The sequence below is a fragment of the Poecilia reticulata genome, linkage group LG22, assembly GCF_000633615.1.
Source record: "Poecilia reticulata strain Guanapo linkage group LG22, Guppy_female_1.0+MT, whole genome shotgun sequence".
NCBI classification, from domain to species: Eukaryota; Metazoa; Chordata; class Actinopteri; order Cyprinodontiformes; family Poeciliidae; genus Poecilia; species Poecilia reticulata.
In genome coordinates this window covers 1,235,213-1,252,843 of record NC_024352.1, presented here as the reverse complement: position 1 = coordinate 1,252,843, position 17,631 = coordinate 1,235,213, and the positions used below count along the sequence as shown (strand labels likewise).

The following is a 17,631-nucleotide window of genomic DNA, read 5'->3' as shown; positions in this document are numbered from 1 at the left end:
GGAGGAAGCCGGAGTACCCGGAGAGAACATGCAAACTCCATGCAGAAAGACCCTGGGCCAGGAATCGAACCAAGGACCTTCTTGCTGCAAGGCAACRGTGCTACCAACTGCACCACTGTGCAATTAATATTTACTTATTTAATTTCAGTTTTGTTCTCTGTTCAATTCTTTTCCCACATGTCTGATGTGTCTGCTGTAGTATAAACAACAGTCAGCACTACTTATAGCTTTCTTTCAACAGTGGCTTTCACTCTGCCTCGAAGGTCAGATATGTAGAGTGCATTACTAATAGTGACAGATACTTCACCTGAGCAATGAATCTCTGCAGTTCCTCCAGAATTCATCATGAGGCTGTTTGTTGTCTAATCCAACAGCTCTCACTAAATGGTCGCCTTCTGAAGGAAACTGGTTGCACAGGATGTTATTTAGGGGAGTTGGAGTAAGTTACAAATGCACACCACACTTTTTCCATTTTTMAAATTTTGAAATGATGTACCCTTTAACTTCCARTTCACCCACCACTACACATCACTTAGTGCTCAATAAAACACACTGAGGTTTATGGTTGTAAAATGACAACCACTGGAAGAGTTATGGGGTGTGTAGTGCTGATAGACTGTACATGAACTGGGACATGCAGACCCTCAGTCATGCAATGTTTATGTGAAGGTGGTAGAGCATGTAAAGAGTGAGCCCGCAGCACAGCAGGCCGGGTTTGGGAGCAGCTGGAAGGCTAAGTAGGAATCAAACATCAAAGGAAGGAGCACATTGGGACAGAAGGGCACGTGGACTGTAATTAATTGCTTAACGAGCTACTGCTAGAGCTAAAGACAGCCTGAGAAAGCATACGGTGAGAAAAGAGGGAGAAGGTGATAGAGGAGCAAAAAAATCTGTCTTTTACAAGTCAGAGCAGACTCTTAGGATGGCTTTTCATTTTCTTTGATTTAATGAACAGGAAGCATGTTCAGACAGACCCTCTCTCTCTGCAGTGACACACCTCCCCTGATTCATCTCAGTTCACTTCACTCATTCATATGAAAAGTAGTTCAAGCCTCCTGGTTTTCTCTGTTCTCTTAAATCCTGATCTAAAGGTTTCGATTATACATAGGGTTGCTACCTTTCAGAAATAAATATAAGGGAAGCCCAACGCAGCGTGTCGCCCTACTCTCATGTGGTGTGATGTCCGCTGCAGTGATAGACATTATTTTATGGCGGTGTTTTTTTTTTTTAAAGTGATCCATAGAGCAATCGTTTATGCATACAAGTTGGTTAGAGTACCCCAAAATTGTACTCCAATCAGAGTAGCATACCTTAAACACATTTATTTTTTTGGCTCTAGTGGCCTTTATTTGTCTGTTCTGTCCAGTCTGTTCTTTTGCAAAGTCCTGTATCATCGCACATGCGCAGAAGCTTACTCTGAAGAAACTTTAATAATATGACTGTTTTTATGAAGATATTTTTGATGCAAAAGTAATTATGGCTTTTAACTGAGAAGTTGAAAATACAGAGAAAATTCCCAGGTACTCATCATGAACACTTTAAAGTTAACAAAATAAAGCCTCAAAAATGTCTTCTGGTAGTTGGTTCTGGAGCTAGAAGAAGGACAATACTAATATACTTTACCGGATGCTTTGTTTAATTGGTAGTAAATGTTTGCTCCACAAAACAAAAGTGGTGTGATTTGAATTTCCTTAACTACACTGTGGAAACTATTGACAATAAATCAAGCTAAGACTACTACTGCTACATCTATTAAAACTAGATAAGTAAAGCAAAATTCAGCAATTGGCACACTAACTTGAGTCAGTGAAGTTGGAACTGCAAAGTATTTTTGCTAAGTTTTACTAAATACAGTAAAGGTCCATTTATATACATAAGTCAGTTTTGTGAAAATTTTGGACATAACTGTGTATTGAATTAAATTGAACAAGTTATTTCTTTSAATGCAAATGACTAGGAATGTATTTTCATGGCAGAGTTATCCAGTTCAGCTTAAGGATTGTAGATTTTGCATTAAAGATAATCAAACAATTTTTTTAATGTTTGACATTTATATTACAAGGATAAAAAAAAAACACTGACATTAAAAATGTCTTTACAAAAGAGTCCAGGCCAAGAGGCAGAAACAAACACAGAAAAATGAACAGTTAAAAGAAAATGTCAATGTCATAATATGTGGGAGAATGATGAGGAGGTGACACAATAAGACCCAGGTTGAAGTGAAAAGAAGTTAAAAGTCACTAGGCAAGCCTAATCTGAACGGCCAAAGCAGCTAAACAAAAGAGGATCTCATGACCAGCAGGGACCACAGGTCAGGCTAAATACAAATGAGAATCAAGAAATTGAGCAACGAAAAGTAAGATCATGAGTCAAGCTATCAAAAACAGGTACATGTCATAGAATCTGCTTCAAGAACTGATTTAAAAGCACTAAACAAGATTAGTTCAGTCAATCTGAAAGTTTCTTGTAACAAGTTCCATGAAGAGGCAACATAGTGAATGAAAGTCTTCTTGCCCAATTTTTAGAGTTTCAGTCAGTCACACAGTGCATTCAGCCAATTAACACACCTGAGGTAGTTATTTAGGCCTGTTCCAGCTTTCTCCAGTCAGGTGTGAGTGGGAGAGTTGGAGACAAAAGGAGCTTCAGATCTGAACATCCGGTGGGCTTGGAGCCATGAAGTTGTCATGCACTGACCTATAGATGGAATTGGCCAGGTGATCCTTTTTAGGGTTAAAGGATGGCGAGCTTTTGACAACTGGCTGAGGCCAGGAGAACCTGAGATTCACTCCATACTGGTCTGGTAGGAGGCTGATGGTCTGTATTATTTCCCCCTCCATCTCACCACTCCGACACACAATCCACTATTCATCGTTACATCTGAAACAACTTGCGCTTGGACATTGTCATCACAAATATCTGGACAATTCAACTATGGACTTTTCAAATGTGTGTCGGTCAGACACTGTGCTGACCAGTGGGTAAATTTAAGACTGTGTGCACATGTATATGAAAAATCTACTGCAGTACTGTGTATATTTATTTTGTATTTATTATTTTGGGTTCTATGTATGTTTTTTCTGTGGTGTTCACTTTAATTTTCTCTTTAAAATACATGGCATTGAAAACAGTTTTTCTTTTGCAGTGTTTTTATTGATTACTGACAAAAGTTCCAGTAGACAAATTTAGTCTTCTGATTTATTCCATCTAGTCCTCTTGTACATTAAAAAGTGCTACACATGCTGCAAGCACACTATAAACACACTTAGTAATTTTTAAGTACYGTAACAACAATCCCTCTACCTCAAGTTTTTCTACAGAAAGAACCTGACAAGATGGCATATTCAGAGGTGTTTATCTGATAAATATATTCAATTATAACAACTAGAGGGACTGTCAAAAAAGAGATTACACCACGTTAATTTCAGGTCTTCATATTTAACATTGTCGAAAACCACCCCAGACTGAATGTCCTTATCTTATTTTCTTATAAAGATCCTGAAAATGTATGTGTTAGAGCAAGAGGGTCACAAATGTGACCCAGATAATGTGGAAGTTATTCAGTTTTTAAAATTTAACCAAATAGTCAGGAAAATGGGTAGGAATTTCTGTAAAATTTTAAGGTTGAAAAAAATTGTAACCTTTAAGTTCAAATTATCTGACTTCTCTGAAATAGTCTGGAGAATGATTTTAAAACTTGGGACTTTAAAATAGATTTTTGCAGACTTAGAAGTTGATGGAGGATTTTGCTTTGCATTACATTTGGATCCCCAAAAAGGAGAAAAGGATGTCTGGGGGTCTCTCCTGCTAACATGACCTGATTTCAGATAAGCAGACAGTGGATGGAGAAAATCTTTACAAGTAAAACATATTTTTCTCTGTGAATATAAACTGCAAAAACTCACTTGGAAACTCCCCTGTCACTCTTTCCAGACTGATGGGAGCAACAAATATACTCTTTCAGCCCTTTCCAATACTCTTTTGATTGTGTGATAAGGCAGGCCAGCAAATTATCAAGTCTTCCAGTTCTGTGTAGAATCTCACATTTGTTTAACCAAGGTAATATCACATGGTTGCTTCTGCTCTTTTTGCGTTTTTTTTCATTGTATCTTAAATTCTTAAATTTAATCATTTAGAACATTTTGATCAGAAYAGAAAGACTCTTACCACTGCCATGTGTGCCGTTGTCCTTATCCCAAGCCTCCACTATCAAAGTGTAATCTTGCTGAAACAGAACGAGGGGGAGAAAAAGGTTATCACAATGCACATTAATACAAAAAATGTACGCATGAATGGTCCTACTGCCACTTCGGTATGTCCATTGTAAGATGCAGACATTTACATAGTGAATGGACTAAATCTATATAGAATGTTACACTAAAACCACAGTCAACAATTTGCACAACTTAACACATCGATTGGTAGGCAACTTGGCAATTAGTGCCTTACCCAGGACTCATCGACAAGTGACAGGAGGAATCAAACCAACATTCTTCCAATCACTCTATACCCACCGGGGCACAGTCATCCATGCCTTACTTGACACGCCTTAAACACGGAAATTTTAGAAACTCTTAAATCTTCTCATGAATATTTTCATACATACATTCTAACGTAGGAATAATGGCGGGAAAAAAGCTGCTGTTCCCACACTGCTGTCACTCATTAGCTTCCTTGTGCTCAGGGCTAGTTAAATAGTGCTGCTACATAGCTAAAGACACAGCAGACATTCACCTGGAAGCCAGCAACTGGTTTTCAAATGTTGCCTTACATAATGAATCTTAAAAATAATTTTCATTTGAGGTAATAACTCAGGTTACTATCAGGCAAATATTGATCAAGGTTAGACATGTTCATTTCTTTTTTTTTTCTCCTGGTCACAGAAGCTATGATTTTTTTCTTTACTTATCTTCAGTAGAGAGGGGTTACTTTTTTGGACAAGAATACTATAACAGTAATAATACCCCTTGTAATTTTGGCAAGTGTCAAGAAGAAGGTYATTTTTGAAAGAAAGTCTTGAGAAGTCCTGTTTGTATTTTACCAGAAGCAGTGATGGACAGCAAGTATGCAGAAGAAGCTGCTCTAAGCAGAGGAGACTTTTCAGCCAACTGAAAAAATAGCTAATAACATCTGGAACTTTACAATTATGAGCTACTTCAAATTGGTAAAAAATTTGATGTGAACGACTATGGTTAGTCACTGATGACACAGTTATTTTATAAATCTATTTTGAAGTATTATATAAATAGACACTGTCTACTGTTTATCTTCTGTCAAGAAGCCAGGTATGGCTGCACTCCATGCCCTACTTTCCAGAGGAGATGTAATCCATTAACAACTCAAACTCCAGATTGATTCAGGGGCAGGGCTTTTTTTCTTTCCCCTTTATTTTCATCAGCATCTGCCAGCAAGTTGGAGATGGACCTTGCTTTCTGTCCTGGGTTCCTGGGTAACAGGAACTCATGCAGTTGTGAGTTTCTGTGACCCAAGTCTGGTGCAGAGCGACTGAAGGCTGCAGGAGAAGAAACAAAGTTAAGCTGCTTGATGTTAGAGACATAGATCTAAATTAAAACCAGAATTGTTACATGCACATAGATTAGTGGTTGAAAAATGTTCATATGTTGAATAGAATCCTCAACCAAATATGCTTTCATGATGTTGGAATTTGTTGCCTCAGGATGTGTCAACAACATCAAGCAGGCTGAAGAGCTGAACATATTTGTACATAGAAAGATTAGGGGGAGAATGGCTCAAACCAATGGTTGTCAGGTTTTGGTTAGAGTCAAGCCCAGACTCTGGCCGGGCCACTCCGAAATATTTTTATTTTCAGAAGAAACATATTGGTGAATGCACTATACACAGATAGGGCAATCACACTCTTTGTTGTGGAGGCTCAGTGCTTAAAAAATCAGAGGAAGCACCCAATGGAAGAGGCTATTTAAAATGAAACTTTTGTTCTATGGCATGTCCAGACATCACTGCAGTTCATTCAGACTGCAAGAGAGTGGGACAGAGAGGGCTACAAAAGATAACAGGAGGGCTGACAAATATTTGAAGTAAAATATCAGACGTGAGTCRTTTGACATAAGGTCAACTGGTGAAAGTTGCATTCAGATTTGCTGCTAACACTAACACAGAGCTGTAATTTGTAAGCAACCATAACTCTGAAAAAGTGTACATGATCATAATTCATATGCCATATGTTGTCACAGAGCCCAGGTCTAAACCCGATGCAGCTGCCACACAGCTTCTCTGCAGTTTGAACTGCTTTTCACATTTCAAGGTGTGTCTTAAGGGTGTTTTATGAGCACCACGAAGGACAGTGACTGAGGAACAAATAATCAAGTCAATACTACCCACAATGCAATGGCTTTAAGAGTGAACACAGATGGAGAGGAGATAAGGCATGCTGGGAGAAACCTAACACCTCACAACTAACCTGCAAAAATCCAAGGGATTTAAGTTTTCMTTAAACGGAGAGAAACCAACACACTCCTCACTGCTTTCACCTGTTTAATGAATAAATTACTGCTTTAAACTGATCTGGATGAGCAAACAGCAACACACAGTTCTGTAGAGACCAATTGTATAGTCTGGAGCTGCTTCACATGCAGGAAGTTGGTTTATCACATGTTAATACGTTATTGCCTCAGTTGAACTTCTCCAACAGCAGAGAAATTAAAAGGACAGCCGTCTGATGAAAATCATTTAGACAAGCTAAATCACGGGCATGGAATGTAACAACCTTTAGATGTGCCTCTGCATTAGAACATCTTAATCAAACAGTGACTATCTGGACTAGAACGTGACTGCATGCTGAGGCAGTTAGTCTGCCATTCGGCCAGGGACACATGAAGGTTGCAGCCTTCATGGTCTGGAGTTTCACTCCATGGAAGTCAAGATTCAAGATTCAAGATTCAAGAGACTTTATTGTCATTCACATCACGTGTTACATGAGGTGGAACAAAATTGAGAGTCACGGCCCCAGTTACATCCAAATATAAAGTATGAAATATAAAAACTAGCTACAAGATCAAATTGTTATAAATAGGAAAAATATTTACAAATATATAAAAACAAGAAGTAGAAAATGAAATGTATATTAATAGGAATGTACAACGGTGCCTGGTCCACTGACCAGGCACCGTTTTACTGTCTTCTAAGAAGACTTACACCACTGTCTTCTTATGCTTTTTTTCTTTAGTCTGGTTCTAAGAATAAGAGCAGGAATGTTATCAATAGGAAAAGGAATGGATGACCTGTCATCCTTCAACTATCTCAGTCCAATGTATGGACTGCAAATCACACAGGTCAAAGTTGATCAAATTGAGTTTGCAAAGTCAATCATCTACATCTATGTCATTACAATTATCAAGTGTGCCAACATGTACCAACATCTATGTGTTCCTAACATATGCTGCATATGTTAGCATTTACAGCAACTGTTTTGGATTTTAAAGTTTACACAAATTTTTTAAAAAGACTTTCCTGATCCCAATTCAGTTTCCAGGGTCCTGATCAGTAATGAGAAAACATTGATGTTACAACATGTTAGTTATCTTTTAAAAACTCTAGAATATAGAAGAAACCACAAGTATTTTTAGCCTTTGAGTCTTAAATATAGGTGTTCAAACTGTGAAACATTAAAACTGAAAACTACAGCTTGGAGGCACAATAACATTTCAGCTGCCATGCAGTAAAACTTTGCCCATCAACAATACATTTAAGTTATTGCGTGGACTTTCAATGCTGTGCCATCCTTCAGTAGTGTGCAACCAAGACAGTGAAAAGGTGAGGGGATACCTGGCTGTTGTGGATGTATATGTGGATGTATATGTAAATATGTCAGCGCATATCACCAAAATGTTCGATTTGTTCTTTGGGTTGTGGAACTTGGTGTAGTGTATCGGTTAAAGAACACTTCTGTTACTGTGCGCTGGGAGTATAACGATTAGTATTTGCTGTGAATTCTGAAGGTAAGCAATACTGACCGCCAGCAGGCGCTGGCGTAGCCAGCAGGCGTAGCCAAATGTTACTTTTAATGTCCAAGTAGTTTTGTATTGTTTTGTCTTTTTCTTTTTTTTTAAATATATCTGTAAACAAAAACAAAAAGACTGTGTTGTGTTGACACGCAGTATTTGCTCTGAATTCTAAAGGTGAAGCCACTGCGCTGTCAAGTGGTCCAAATAAACGGTCTGAACCACGATCTCCACCGCCGTGTGTGTCCGATTCCTGCCTCAAGTTTCCTTCCGACAACATCCCATTAAAGAAAACACAACACAGAGTCTAAGGAACAGCGAGGTGTCATCTCAGAAGGACAGGGTAACATATACAATTCTCCCACGCAGTACTGAGGCCCTTGTTTCTTAAAAGAATACAGTGTTAAACTGCCAACATGTCTGGCTTATCAAATCTTCAATCATCTAACCAAAAACAACACCAAACAAGAAATTGCCAAGAAGAATTGTAACTATAAAGAAGTAAAAGTCATGGTTTGTAAGTCGTGTTACAAGTTACATCTGGGGAAAATAAGGTAATTTTAACCAGTTTTGTGAAATGATACTAATTTATGCTGTCCTAATACCATACAGCCCTGGTCTGAACATACAAAAACTGAAAAGTGCAGTGCGTCACTTTTAATTACTAAGAGATGGCTACTGTAGAWTTAATAATATATTTAATAATATGTTTAATAATATATTTTCTTCTGATGTAAAATAATCAGAAGATGGACGCAGATAACATGTATCCATCCACGTGTTCTCTGGTAAAACATTTACTTTCATCACAGCACCTGGCAATAACAGCAAAAAAGAAAGGAAGAATGAGGAAATAGTGGTTAAGGCAGTGCTGCCTTCCAAATAACTGTAGCTTGTGTTGCATCTTTACTCCTTTTACAGAAGAAGGTTACATGGAAACTCTAAAAATCTAGGCTTTGGRAAGCTTTTTCAAATTTCAGTTTCTCAAACAGGATGTGAGGTGGTAACTTATCTTTAATCCTGATAAGTAAAAATAAGCACACAAGAAAGTAAAATAGATGCTAACAACAATGAGAGAAAATAGATTTGTCCAATTTTCTACACATTATTTTTATCGGCTGTATCAGACAAATGAATGAAGGAGGAAGCTGGAGCATGCCCATTGCTGTCGCCAAGGAACTAATTAGACATTTTCTACATATGTTGATGTGTATGTTCCACAGTCTGCTTGATATATTTAATGAATGTGTGTGACATATTTAGTCTTTCTGATCAGCCATAATGTGCAGTAAAAATGCACAGGGTGATAGAAATAGTGATAGGATTCCATAATTTCTACTGGGATCAGCAGAAATCATGCGTGCACACCGAGTGGGTCCAATGAAGGAAGATGCCAACCATAAAATTAATCCACGTTCCCTTCTGCTGAAGCTGCTGAGATTCACCGACAGAGATAAGATCCTGGGTGCTGCTCGGAAAACGATGGTTAAACTGAACGGTTCTCCGGTTTGCTTCACTCCGGATTACAGCACACGCACCTTCAGACGCAGACTGAAGGCGCCAATTGTAATGCGATTGGCGCCTTGCAGAAGATGAGTTTCCACATCTTGCTTTATCAGATGTTCTGTTGGATCAGTACGCTGTTAGATCGTCATACGCTTAGCACAAATTCACGGCTGTATCTGTCAGACACGTATACSCTGTCATTACAATATTATTTTATTTAATCAGCAACGTAGAATCATGACGTAGATCGTCATACACTTTGTTACTAACAGCACGACATTTTGACTTAGCGGTTAGTCAGCTTAGCGGACTTAGTCAGACCATCATCAAGCAACCGGAAGGCGAGTTTTACACGGGCGTACGTGTGTTTTGTAGTTGACTGCAGCTTTAGCTAGTCCCTGCTTTAAATACACTTTGAAATCACGACAATGCGTGCATATCTACCTAGTTATCATTGAAAACAATTGTTGACTTATTTTCGTCGTAACTTGTCGCGTATGCTGACGGAACAACTCCTCCGAAGGTCGGACTCTTAATGCGCATGCGCAGTCATGCGTACTCACTGCACGTATGTTATTCTGACAGCGTATGATGATCTGATAGAACAAGTGAACACCGTGCATTATATATTCAATTTTGTCACGCTAGTTGACAGAGCTCTTTTTTTTTTGGTTGACTATAATTTTTGCATGTACTGGCTTATTACTAGATTTAAACTAAAATTAGACCTACCATACTGTACTTGATTAATAATTACATAAAGTGGTAAACTCTTGATTTAATTTAAGAGGGAAGGTCTGTGGGTTGAGGGGGAAATTACTCTAGGATCATGGATCCTGTGCTCCCCAAAACATTGGAGAGCGTAGGTTACGTTAAATGTTATATTGTGAATTTTCTGCCCTCCAATATTTTYTGAGTGCATTGGGGCCATGGCATTGGCAACAGAGTTATGTGGGTGGGTACGGATTTCCAGTAAGGTTGTCACTGTCTATATGGTGCATCTTTGAATCGTTGCATTATTTCTCATTGACTACTTTGTATCTTGCAAATTRTAATGTTTTCTGTAGCATGATGAAGTTCCATGTTGTAAGCTGGAACATTAATGGACTACATAACCAAATCAAGCATGCAGCCTGTTTAGACTTTCTTCGTAAGCACTCAGTGGATATAACTTTCATACAGGAATCACAAGCAAGATCTGTAGACATGCAGTTATTTGCAAATAAATTTTACTACACAGCTGCATCTGCTTCATTRAAATCTAAAAGTAAACGGTCATTAATTGTTCTAAAACATAATCCCTCATTGAACATAGTAGGGAAATATGAAAGTGAGGATGGCAGGATTTCATACGTCAAAACCATTATTGCAGGTCATAAATTTGTCTTTATTTCTATTTATGCCCTGTCTTTATATGACCCGAATTTCTTTTCTAAATTCATTTCAGTTCTGACACAAATACATGACTATTCATTTATTATTGGTGCTAACATGAACGCCTTTATCAATTTAACGCTGGACAAATCTGCGCATATTTCCACTTCCACACAAATACGATCATCATAAGAACTGCAAGATTTCCTTTCAGCTTTCAGTCTGGTAGACTTATACCGTGTAGTTAATCCCACCCACAAACACTATACCTTTTACTCAACCAGACATCAGTCTTTCTCAAGGTTAGATTATGTATTAGTATCTACTAATTCATTCTCTGAAATTCACAATGTAGTAATTCTACCTTGTTCGCTATCAGATCACAGCATTGCATCAGCTCACCATACGCTTAGAATCACCCCTTCCAAAGCTTCACGTTGTATCACTTCTTAGAATTGAAGAGTTTTGCTATTTCTTTCGTAGCACTCTAAAAACCTTTATAGACAGGTTTGGTAGAGGATCCAACATTTTTGTGASATKYKWKTAAAGGATCAATTAGAAACACAACAATTTCCTTCTCATCTCATCTTAACCCTTGTGCGTGCGAGGACTGAGGGAAATGTYGAGGACTGTGGCAAATGATACCATTTTAGGTACCTCGGGATTTCTCCCTCCATATTTCATATAGCTTCACTCAACTTCCAGAGTGCATTTAATCTTATTGAGAAAGATCTACAATGGTGGTCAAAACTCCCAAATGCTCTTCATGCCCATGTGTCAGTAATTAAAATAGATTTTCTTCCACGTGTTAACTTTTACTCTTCTTTGATTCCTCTTGCACCGCCAAAGGGTTACTGGGAAAAGCTACACTCTCTCATATTTAAATAAATTTGGAATGGGAAGAAGCCTCGTATGAAATTAAGAACATTTCAATGAAATAAAACACTTGGGGGCTTATGTTTACCAAATTTCAAGATGGAGTTTTAGTCCTTTGTGCTCCGACCTTTGCTTGTATGGTTTAATCCTGAGGCCTCTGTTTCTGGGAAACCAATTCACACAGTGGCACAGTTGATAGAGCTGTTGCCTTGCAGCAAGAAGGTTCTGGGTTCAATTCCCGGCCCCGGCCCTTCTGCATGGAGCTTGCATGTTCTCCCTGTGCATGCATGGGTTCTCTCCGGGTACTCCGGTTTCCTCCCACAGTCCAAAAACATGACTGTCAAGTTAATAGGCCTCTCCAAATTGCCCCTAGGTGTGAGTGTGTGTGTGCATGGTTGTTTGTCCTGTGTGTCTCTGTGTCACCCTGCGACAGACTGGCGACCTGTCCAGGGTGTACCCCGCCTCTCGCCCGGAACGCTGGCTGGAGATAGGCACCAGCAAACCCCCCCAACCCCACCAAGGGACARGGGTGTAAAGAAAATGGATGGATGGATGCTTCTTTGTGTGCTTTGGAGTTTCTGTGCTGATTATTCTTTTTGCGAAGCAATAAAAGCTGGGTAGCTCTTGAATTGCTACAAAATAAAACTGTATTTCCTTCAGCCCACTGGCTGCAATGTTGACACCTTGAGATCTCATGAGTCCTAAATGCTGAACATCATGGCATGGAGTGCATCCCAGTTTTCCATGTCCGGCACATAACCATTTATTTTAGCTTTTAAACTGGTTCTATTGATCCTGTGTCCAGACAGAGGGATAATCAGTAGCCCAACATCATGACCTGTTTGTTCTGAAGATCCTGCAGTTTCCACTTCTCTTCCTGACATGGCGCCTCCTCACCCTGACTCTCATACTGACAGGAGGAACCACAGAGCTCTGTTAGGTTAAAAGCTCATCTTCTGAAGTTGGGATATTTTTCCTCCAACAGGTTCCAGAGGAATCACCTCAAACCAGATGTTGGACTGGATTTTATTTCAATGTCATTTGTGAATGTTAGAGCCTCATTTTCAACAGTGGAGCTATAAAGGTTGAAAAGGGTTATTATTTTGGAGAATGTATCATCAACATCAATATTTCCACTAAATAAGAGGCAAAAAAATTGTTTGATAAAGGAAAAGCCTCTCAGACTCCCACAGCACCAAACTATTTTTTTTAATATTAGACAATTAATTTAATTTCACATAATTATCGCGGTAGAAGCCATTTGTTTGTTAAATACTTAATGAAACATATTTACCGTGTTTGATGTTTGTTGTGAATGACGTAGGTATAGTCACAAAGAACGAGGTAATTAGTCCAAGTTTGTCGTTTACTGAATGTTCAGAAATTACAGCGGCTGTGATGAGCCACAGCAAAGATAAACAAAGGTAAAACAACCTGAACAGGTGATCAACTCTAAACCACTCGCACCTTACTTTCCGTCTCTCTCTTTGTCATTTAAGCACACCCGTTGGCATGGCAACCGCCTGCCCTCGGCAAGCCCAGCAGAGATTACTTTAAAAAACATAACATTCAGTCCGTTAAGATATTAGATCTTCAGGCTTGATATTTATTTTGCGATCATTAATAAGCCTCCCTGAACACAGCGGTGGTTGACCTTATGAATTTTAAACTCCTGCTCTGCTCAAGTGCACCTCGCTGCAGCAAACAGAAAGGGGCGGGGACGGACCACTGTCAGCCTTTACCTAAGCCAATATGAAATGAGAAAAAATTTATTTATTAACTGATTAAGTCGTGTTTTAGATTGTTCTTGAAAAACTAATCAGTCATGGCTGATTAGTGGGTGCTCTCACGGCTGCACAGTGAACCCATTCATTTTTTACAGCAGACAGCAGCTCCACTCTCTTGCAGGTACTGCGTACCCCCGCTAAATCTTTTAGGGGTACGCAGTACTCTGTCGTACCCCCTTACTTTCATCCCTGGTGTTGAATCACACTAACACCAACCTGAAGTGGCATTAACACTCTCCTATATTTAATAACTTTTACATCCTTATCCTTCCCTAAGTTTAGGGATAATGGTGTCAATGTTCTCAAAKACCTTATGAACAATGTGTACTTTTAGTGACCTACAAAGTGTGTACAATCTACCAGATTCTACATTTCTTCTTTTATTTACAACTCAGATCGGCCATGAAAGCATACAGTGTGCCAAGGGGTGTGCCTCTACCAACTCATCCCTTACAAGAACGTCTTGCCTCGTGGAGTCAGGCACATGGCATTGTTTCTAAATTATATAAATTTATTTTGGATCCTCGTGCCAGGCTCCCTGTAGAAAATGTATGGGAGAGCGACATTTCCTTTATGGGAGATGTAGAAATCTGCTGGGATACAGTATGGGAGAACCTCCACAACACATCCAAAAACCCTGACCACCAGCTTATACACTTTAAATGTATCCATAGGATGTATTTAACACCCAGGAAACGTCATGCTATGAAAATGATCACAKCTCCTATTTGTGACCTATGTATACTTAAGACTCCAGGCTCTTTTATGCACATGTATTGGGATTGTYCCAGTGTGGCTGCTTTCTGGAGACAAATTTCCAACACGTTGAGTGATATGATTCAAGCTAATATTCGATTATCACCATCTTTATTCTTGATGAATGACTTTTCCACTTTAGAACTTTCCCCTCAACAAAAGCGCATGCTGTGGGCAGGCCTCACTGCAGCTAAGAAGATGTTGGCACTACGATGGCAACCACCACACTTATTACCTTGGCAACAATGGGCCAAGGTAATCATGTCATTCCTAGACATGATGGAGAAATCAATGACCAGGATGCAAGCGACCAGCCAAAAATGATTAGAGCATGGGATGCAACTTATTCTTTGGTTAGAGAAAGAAAGCAACATAATTCTATGTGATCCTCTTAATATGTGACTGTAAGTGATGATTTCATCTTCTCTTTCCATATTTGTTATTATTTTGAGATCTTGGGGAACGGGGTTGGGGGTCACCATGATATTTCTATGTCTTCCTATTCCTATGTCTTCCTATTGTAATTATGCTGTATTGTACATGTTTTTGTGGATGTAAAACAACTGAAATAAAAACAATTGATTGCAAAAAGATAACTACATTAATGTCATTATGATAACCTCATGGTGAAGATCCAGAACTAGTTAAACATGTTGGCCTAAATACATTGCAATTTTCCTATTACCTAAAAATGTTTGTTTTTGATATGCCAAAACTCATAATTACTCTGTCCTCTTCTTCTATTTGGTCCTCCTCCTCATAATCATCTCTTCTGATTTCTACATTATGATTGGTTTCAATGCGCTCCGGTTCAATTTGAAAAGGCTTAATAAWGTTACTCATCACTGTTTTGGCTGGAGGAGCCAGGCAGTTGGACCATTACACGTCATTTACCCAGAATGCTTTGCAGCATGAACAACGTGACATTCCTGTGAAAATATTTTATTAAAATTTATAAAAACTAAATAACCTACAGTTATGTGTTGTTTTTACATCTAAGATAAATATTTCCCAAATAAGGCCTATTTTTTTAAAACTAATTGTGGTTCACTTTAACCAKCTAGCTCAGGGGTGGACAACTCCAGGCCTGGAGGGCCGGTCTCCTGCAACTTTTAGATGTGTCTCTACTTCAACACACCTGAGTCAAATAATAAGGTTGTTAGCAGGACTCTGGAGAACCTGCCTGCACTGAGGAGGTGATTCAGCTATTGGATCCAGGTGTGTTCTATCAGGGAGACATCTATGAGTTGCAGGACACCRGCCCTCGAGGACCAGGATTGCCCACCCCTGAGCTAGCTAATGGTCACAAACCAATAAGTGACACTGTCTAGGACAGGGGTGGGCAACTCCAGGYCTGGAGGGCCGGTCTCCTGCAACTTTTAGATGTGTCTCAACTTCAACACACCTGAGTCAAATAATGAGGTCGTTAGCAGGACTCTGGAGAACTTGATTGCACTTAGGAGGTGATTCAGCTATTGGATTCAAGTGTGTTGGACCAGGGAGACATCTAAGAGTTGTAGGACACCGGCCCTTGAGGACCAGGATTGCCCACCCCTGGTCTAGGATCAATTCACCTCCTACAGGAGCCGTTTCACTCTGAAGGACAAAGCTAGTCTAAACCTCAGCTATGAAGCTTACAGCAGCACCAGAGATTCAATTAACAAGTTTTCATCTGTTTGAAATAAGAAGAAGGAAAAAAAGCAGGTGCAACTTGACAACTTACACCTGTTAGTCTATTACAATGAATAAAACATGTTGCTCCCGGCAGAGAGGAGATCGGATGGTTAATTTAGCACGTTATTAACAAAACAGGCCCACCGCCCCTCGAGCCAGTCTCACTGCTTCTCCCTGAGGAGACCTTGCTGCGCTAACCAAAGCTAATCTAATCAGGTCTTTATACCATGCTGTAGAGTTGTGAAATGACCTAATTCACTTTTCCCACACCAAACCTGTAAAAAGCTCTAAGGTCACAGTTGGTAACATAAGAATTCTGTGAATTAGTCTTTTACAGTGAGACCAACGTGAATGAGGAACCTGGAATTTCTGGATTATATATTAGACCCTAGCACAACTGTTTGTTCCTGATCCAGTGGGTGTAATCACAAAGTCACAGCATGTATAGAAGATAAAATCATTGTACAGCAGTTTTATTACCATCTCATCAAATCATCTGTACTCAGATCCTGCAAGACTGACACTGTGGCACTGTGTACTGCATCACAGTACCAGGGAATACAGAACAAGGACCTGAATCAATCATATATACCCACCTGTCAGAAACATACCAGATGTATAAATCTATTGTTTATCTTGTTGTACAACTACAACTACTGGAAAGTCAACTTCACAACTGACAGAAGTGATCAGCAGAGTAAGAGAGCCAAATTCAGTGAACAGCTCACTGAGTTGCAGCCAACCAATGCCAAGCCTGAGCTGAATTGACATGACCACATGTATATGGGCATGATATCAGTTTCTTTCAGGGGTTTTTAAAGCAAGACTGTAAAATCATAACAAAAACTTTACAAAAATATGAAATAACTGTTAATACAGGATCCTTATTTAAAAGAGAAACCCTTAACTGGGCTTAAGTTGCTCTAGAGCTGGCAGCATTAGGAAGTCACGAGTGGCAAAGAATAATAAGAGCCTGGTGCAAAACAAGGAAGAGACAGTGGTGAGGTGTGTGGTTAGTGTAAAGTTAGAGGTAAAAAGGCGTAAGGAAGTCTTCTGGAGATTTATGTCACTGCCTTTATATGCATAAAACAGACATGACTACATCTTCTGTTTTGGCAACTTTATTTGCCCCACCCTTCACATACTTTTTGAAATTGTTCTCTCTCAATCAACCAAGCATGGATGCACAGATCAACAGTTACACAGCTTTATCTATGCTACAGATGCTACTTCTGCTAACAGTAACATAGTATAGCACTGTACACAGATTCTGTAAAACTTCTGCACCTGAACAAAAATAACTAGACATAATGTTTTAAACAATAAAATTCATATAAAATAAATAAAATAAATGAATAAAATTGAGTTTTATCCGTAACTTTAAAAACAATAGTAATAATCTAAATAAAATTCTTCCAGGGTTCAACATATGTCTATAGTCTTGGAGACGTTCATCAGCATCAATTAAATGTTTGTTAAAACACAATAAAAGCATGGCTAAGGACGACCCAAAGACCTTCTATAGAGGAGAAACAACTATTTAAGTTACATTTATGACTTCCATTTATGACTTCCATGACGTCTTTTCTTTGAGAATACACTCAAAGAAAATTTGTTCAGAGTGGAGTTCCCATTAACAAATTCATCAAATATAGTATATATTCTATATATTGTAGAATATA

The 17,631-nt window shown here is 38.9% G+C and overlaps 1 protein-coding gene across 2 annotated transcripts in view; it reads right to left on the bottom strand.

Moving 5' to 3' along the window:
• LOC103458084 (protein jagged-2-like) overlaps window positions 1-17,631 on the bottom strand; it is a 98,866-nt gene that overhangs the window by 64,144 nt on the left and 17,091 nt on the right. For both annotated transcript variants that reach the window (XM_008398653.2, XM_008398655.2), the window contains exon 3: window positions 4,165-4,222. In XM_008398653.2, the coding sequence (XP_008396875.1) occupies window positions 4,165-4,222 (58 nt within the window). The remainder of the gene's footprint in view (window positions 1-4,164; window positions 4,223-17,631) is intronic.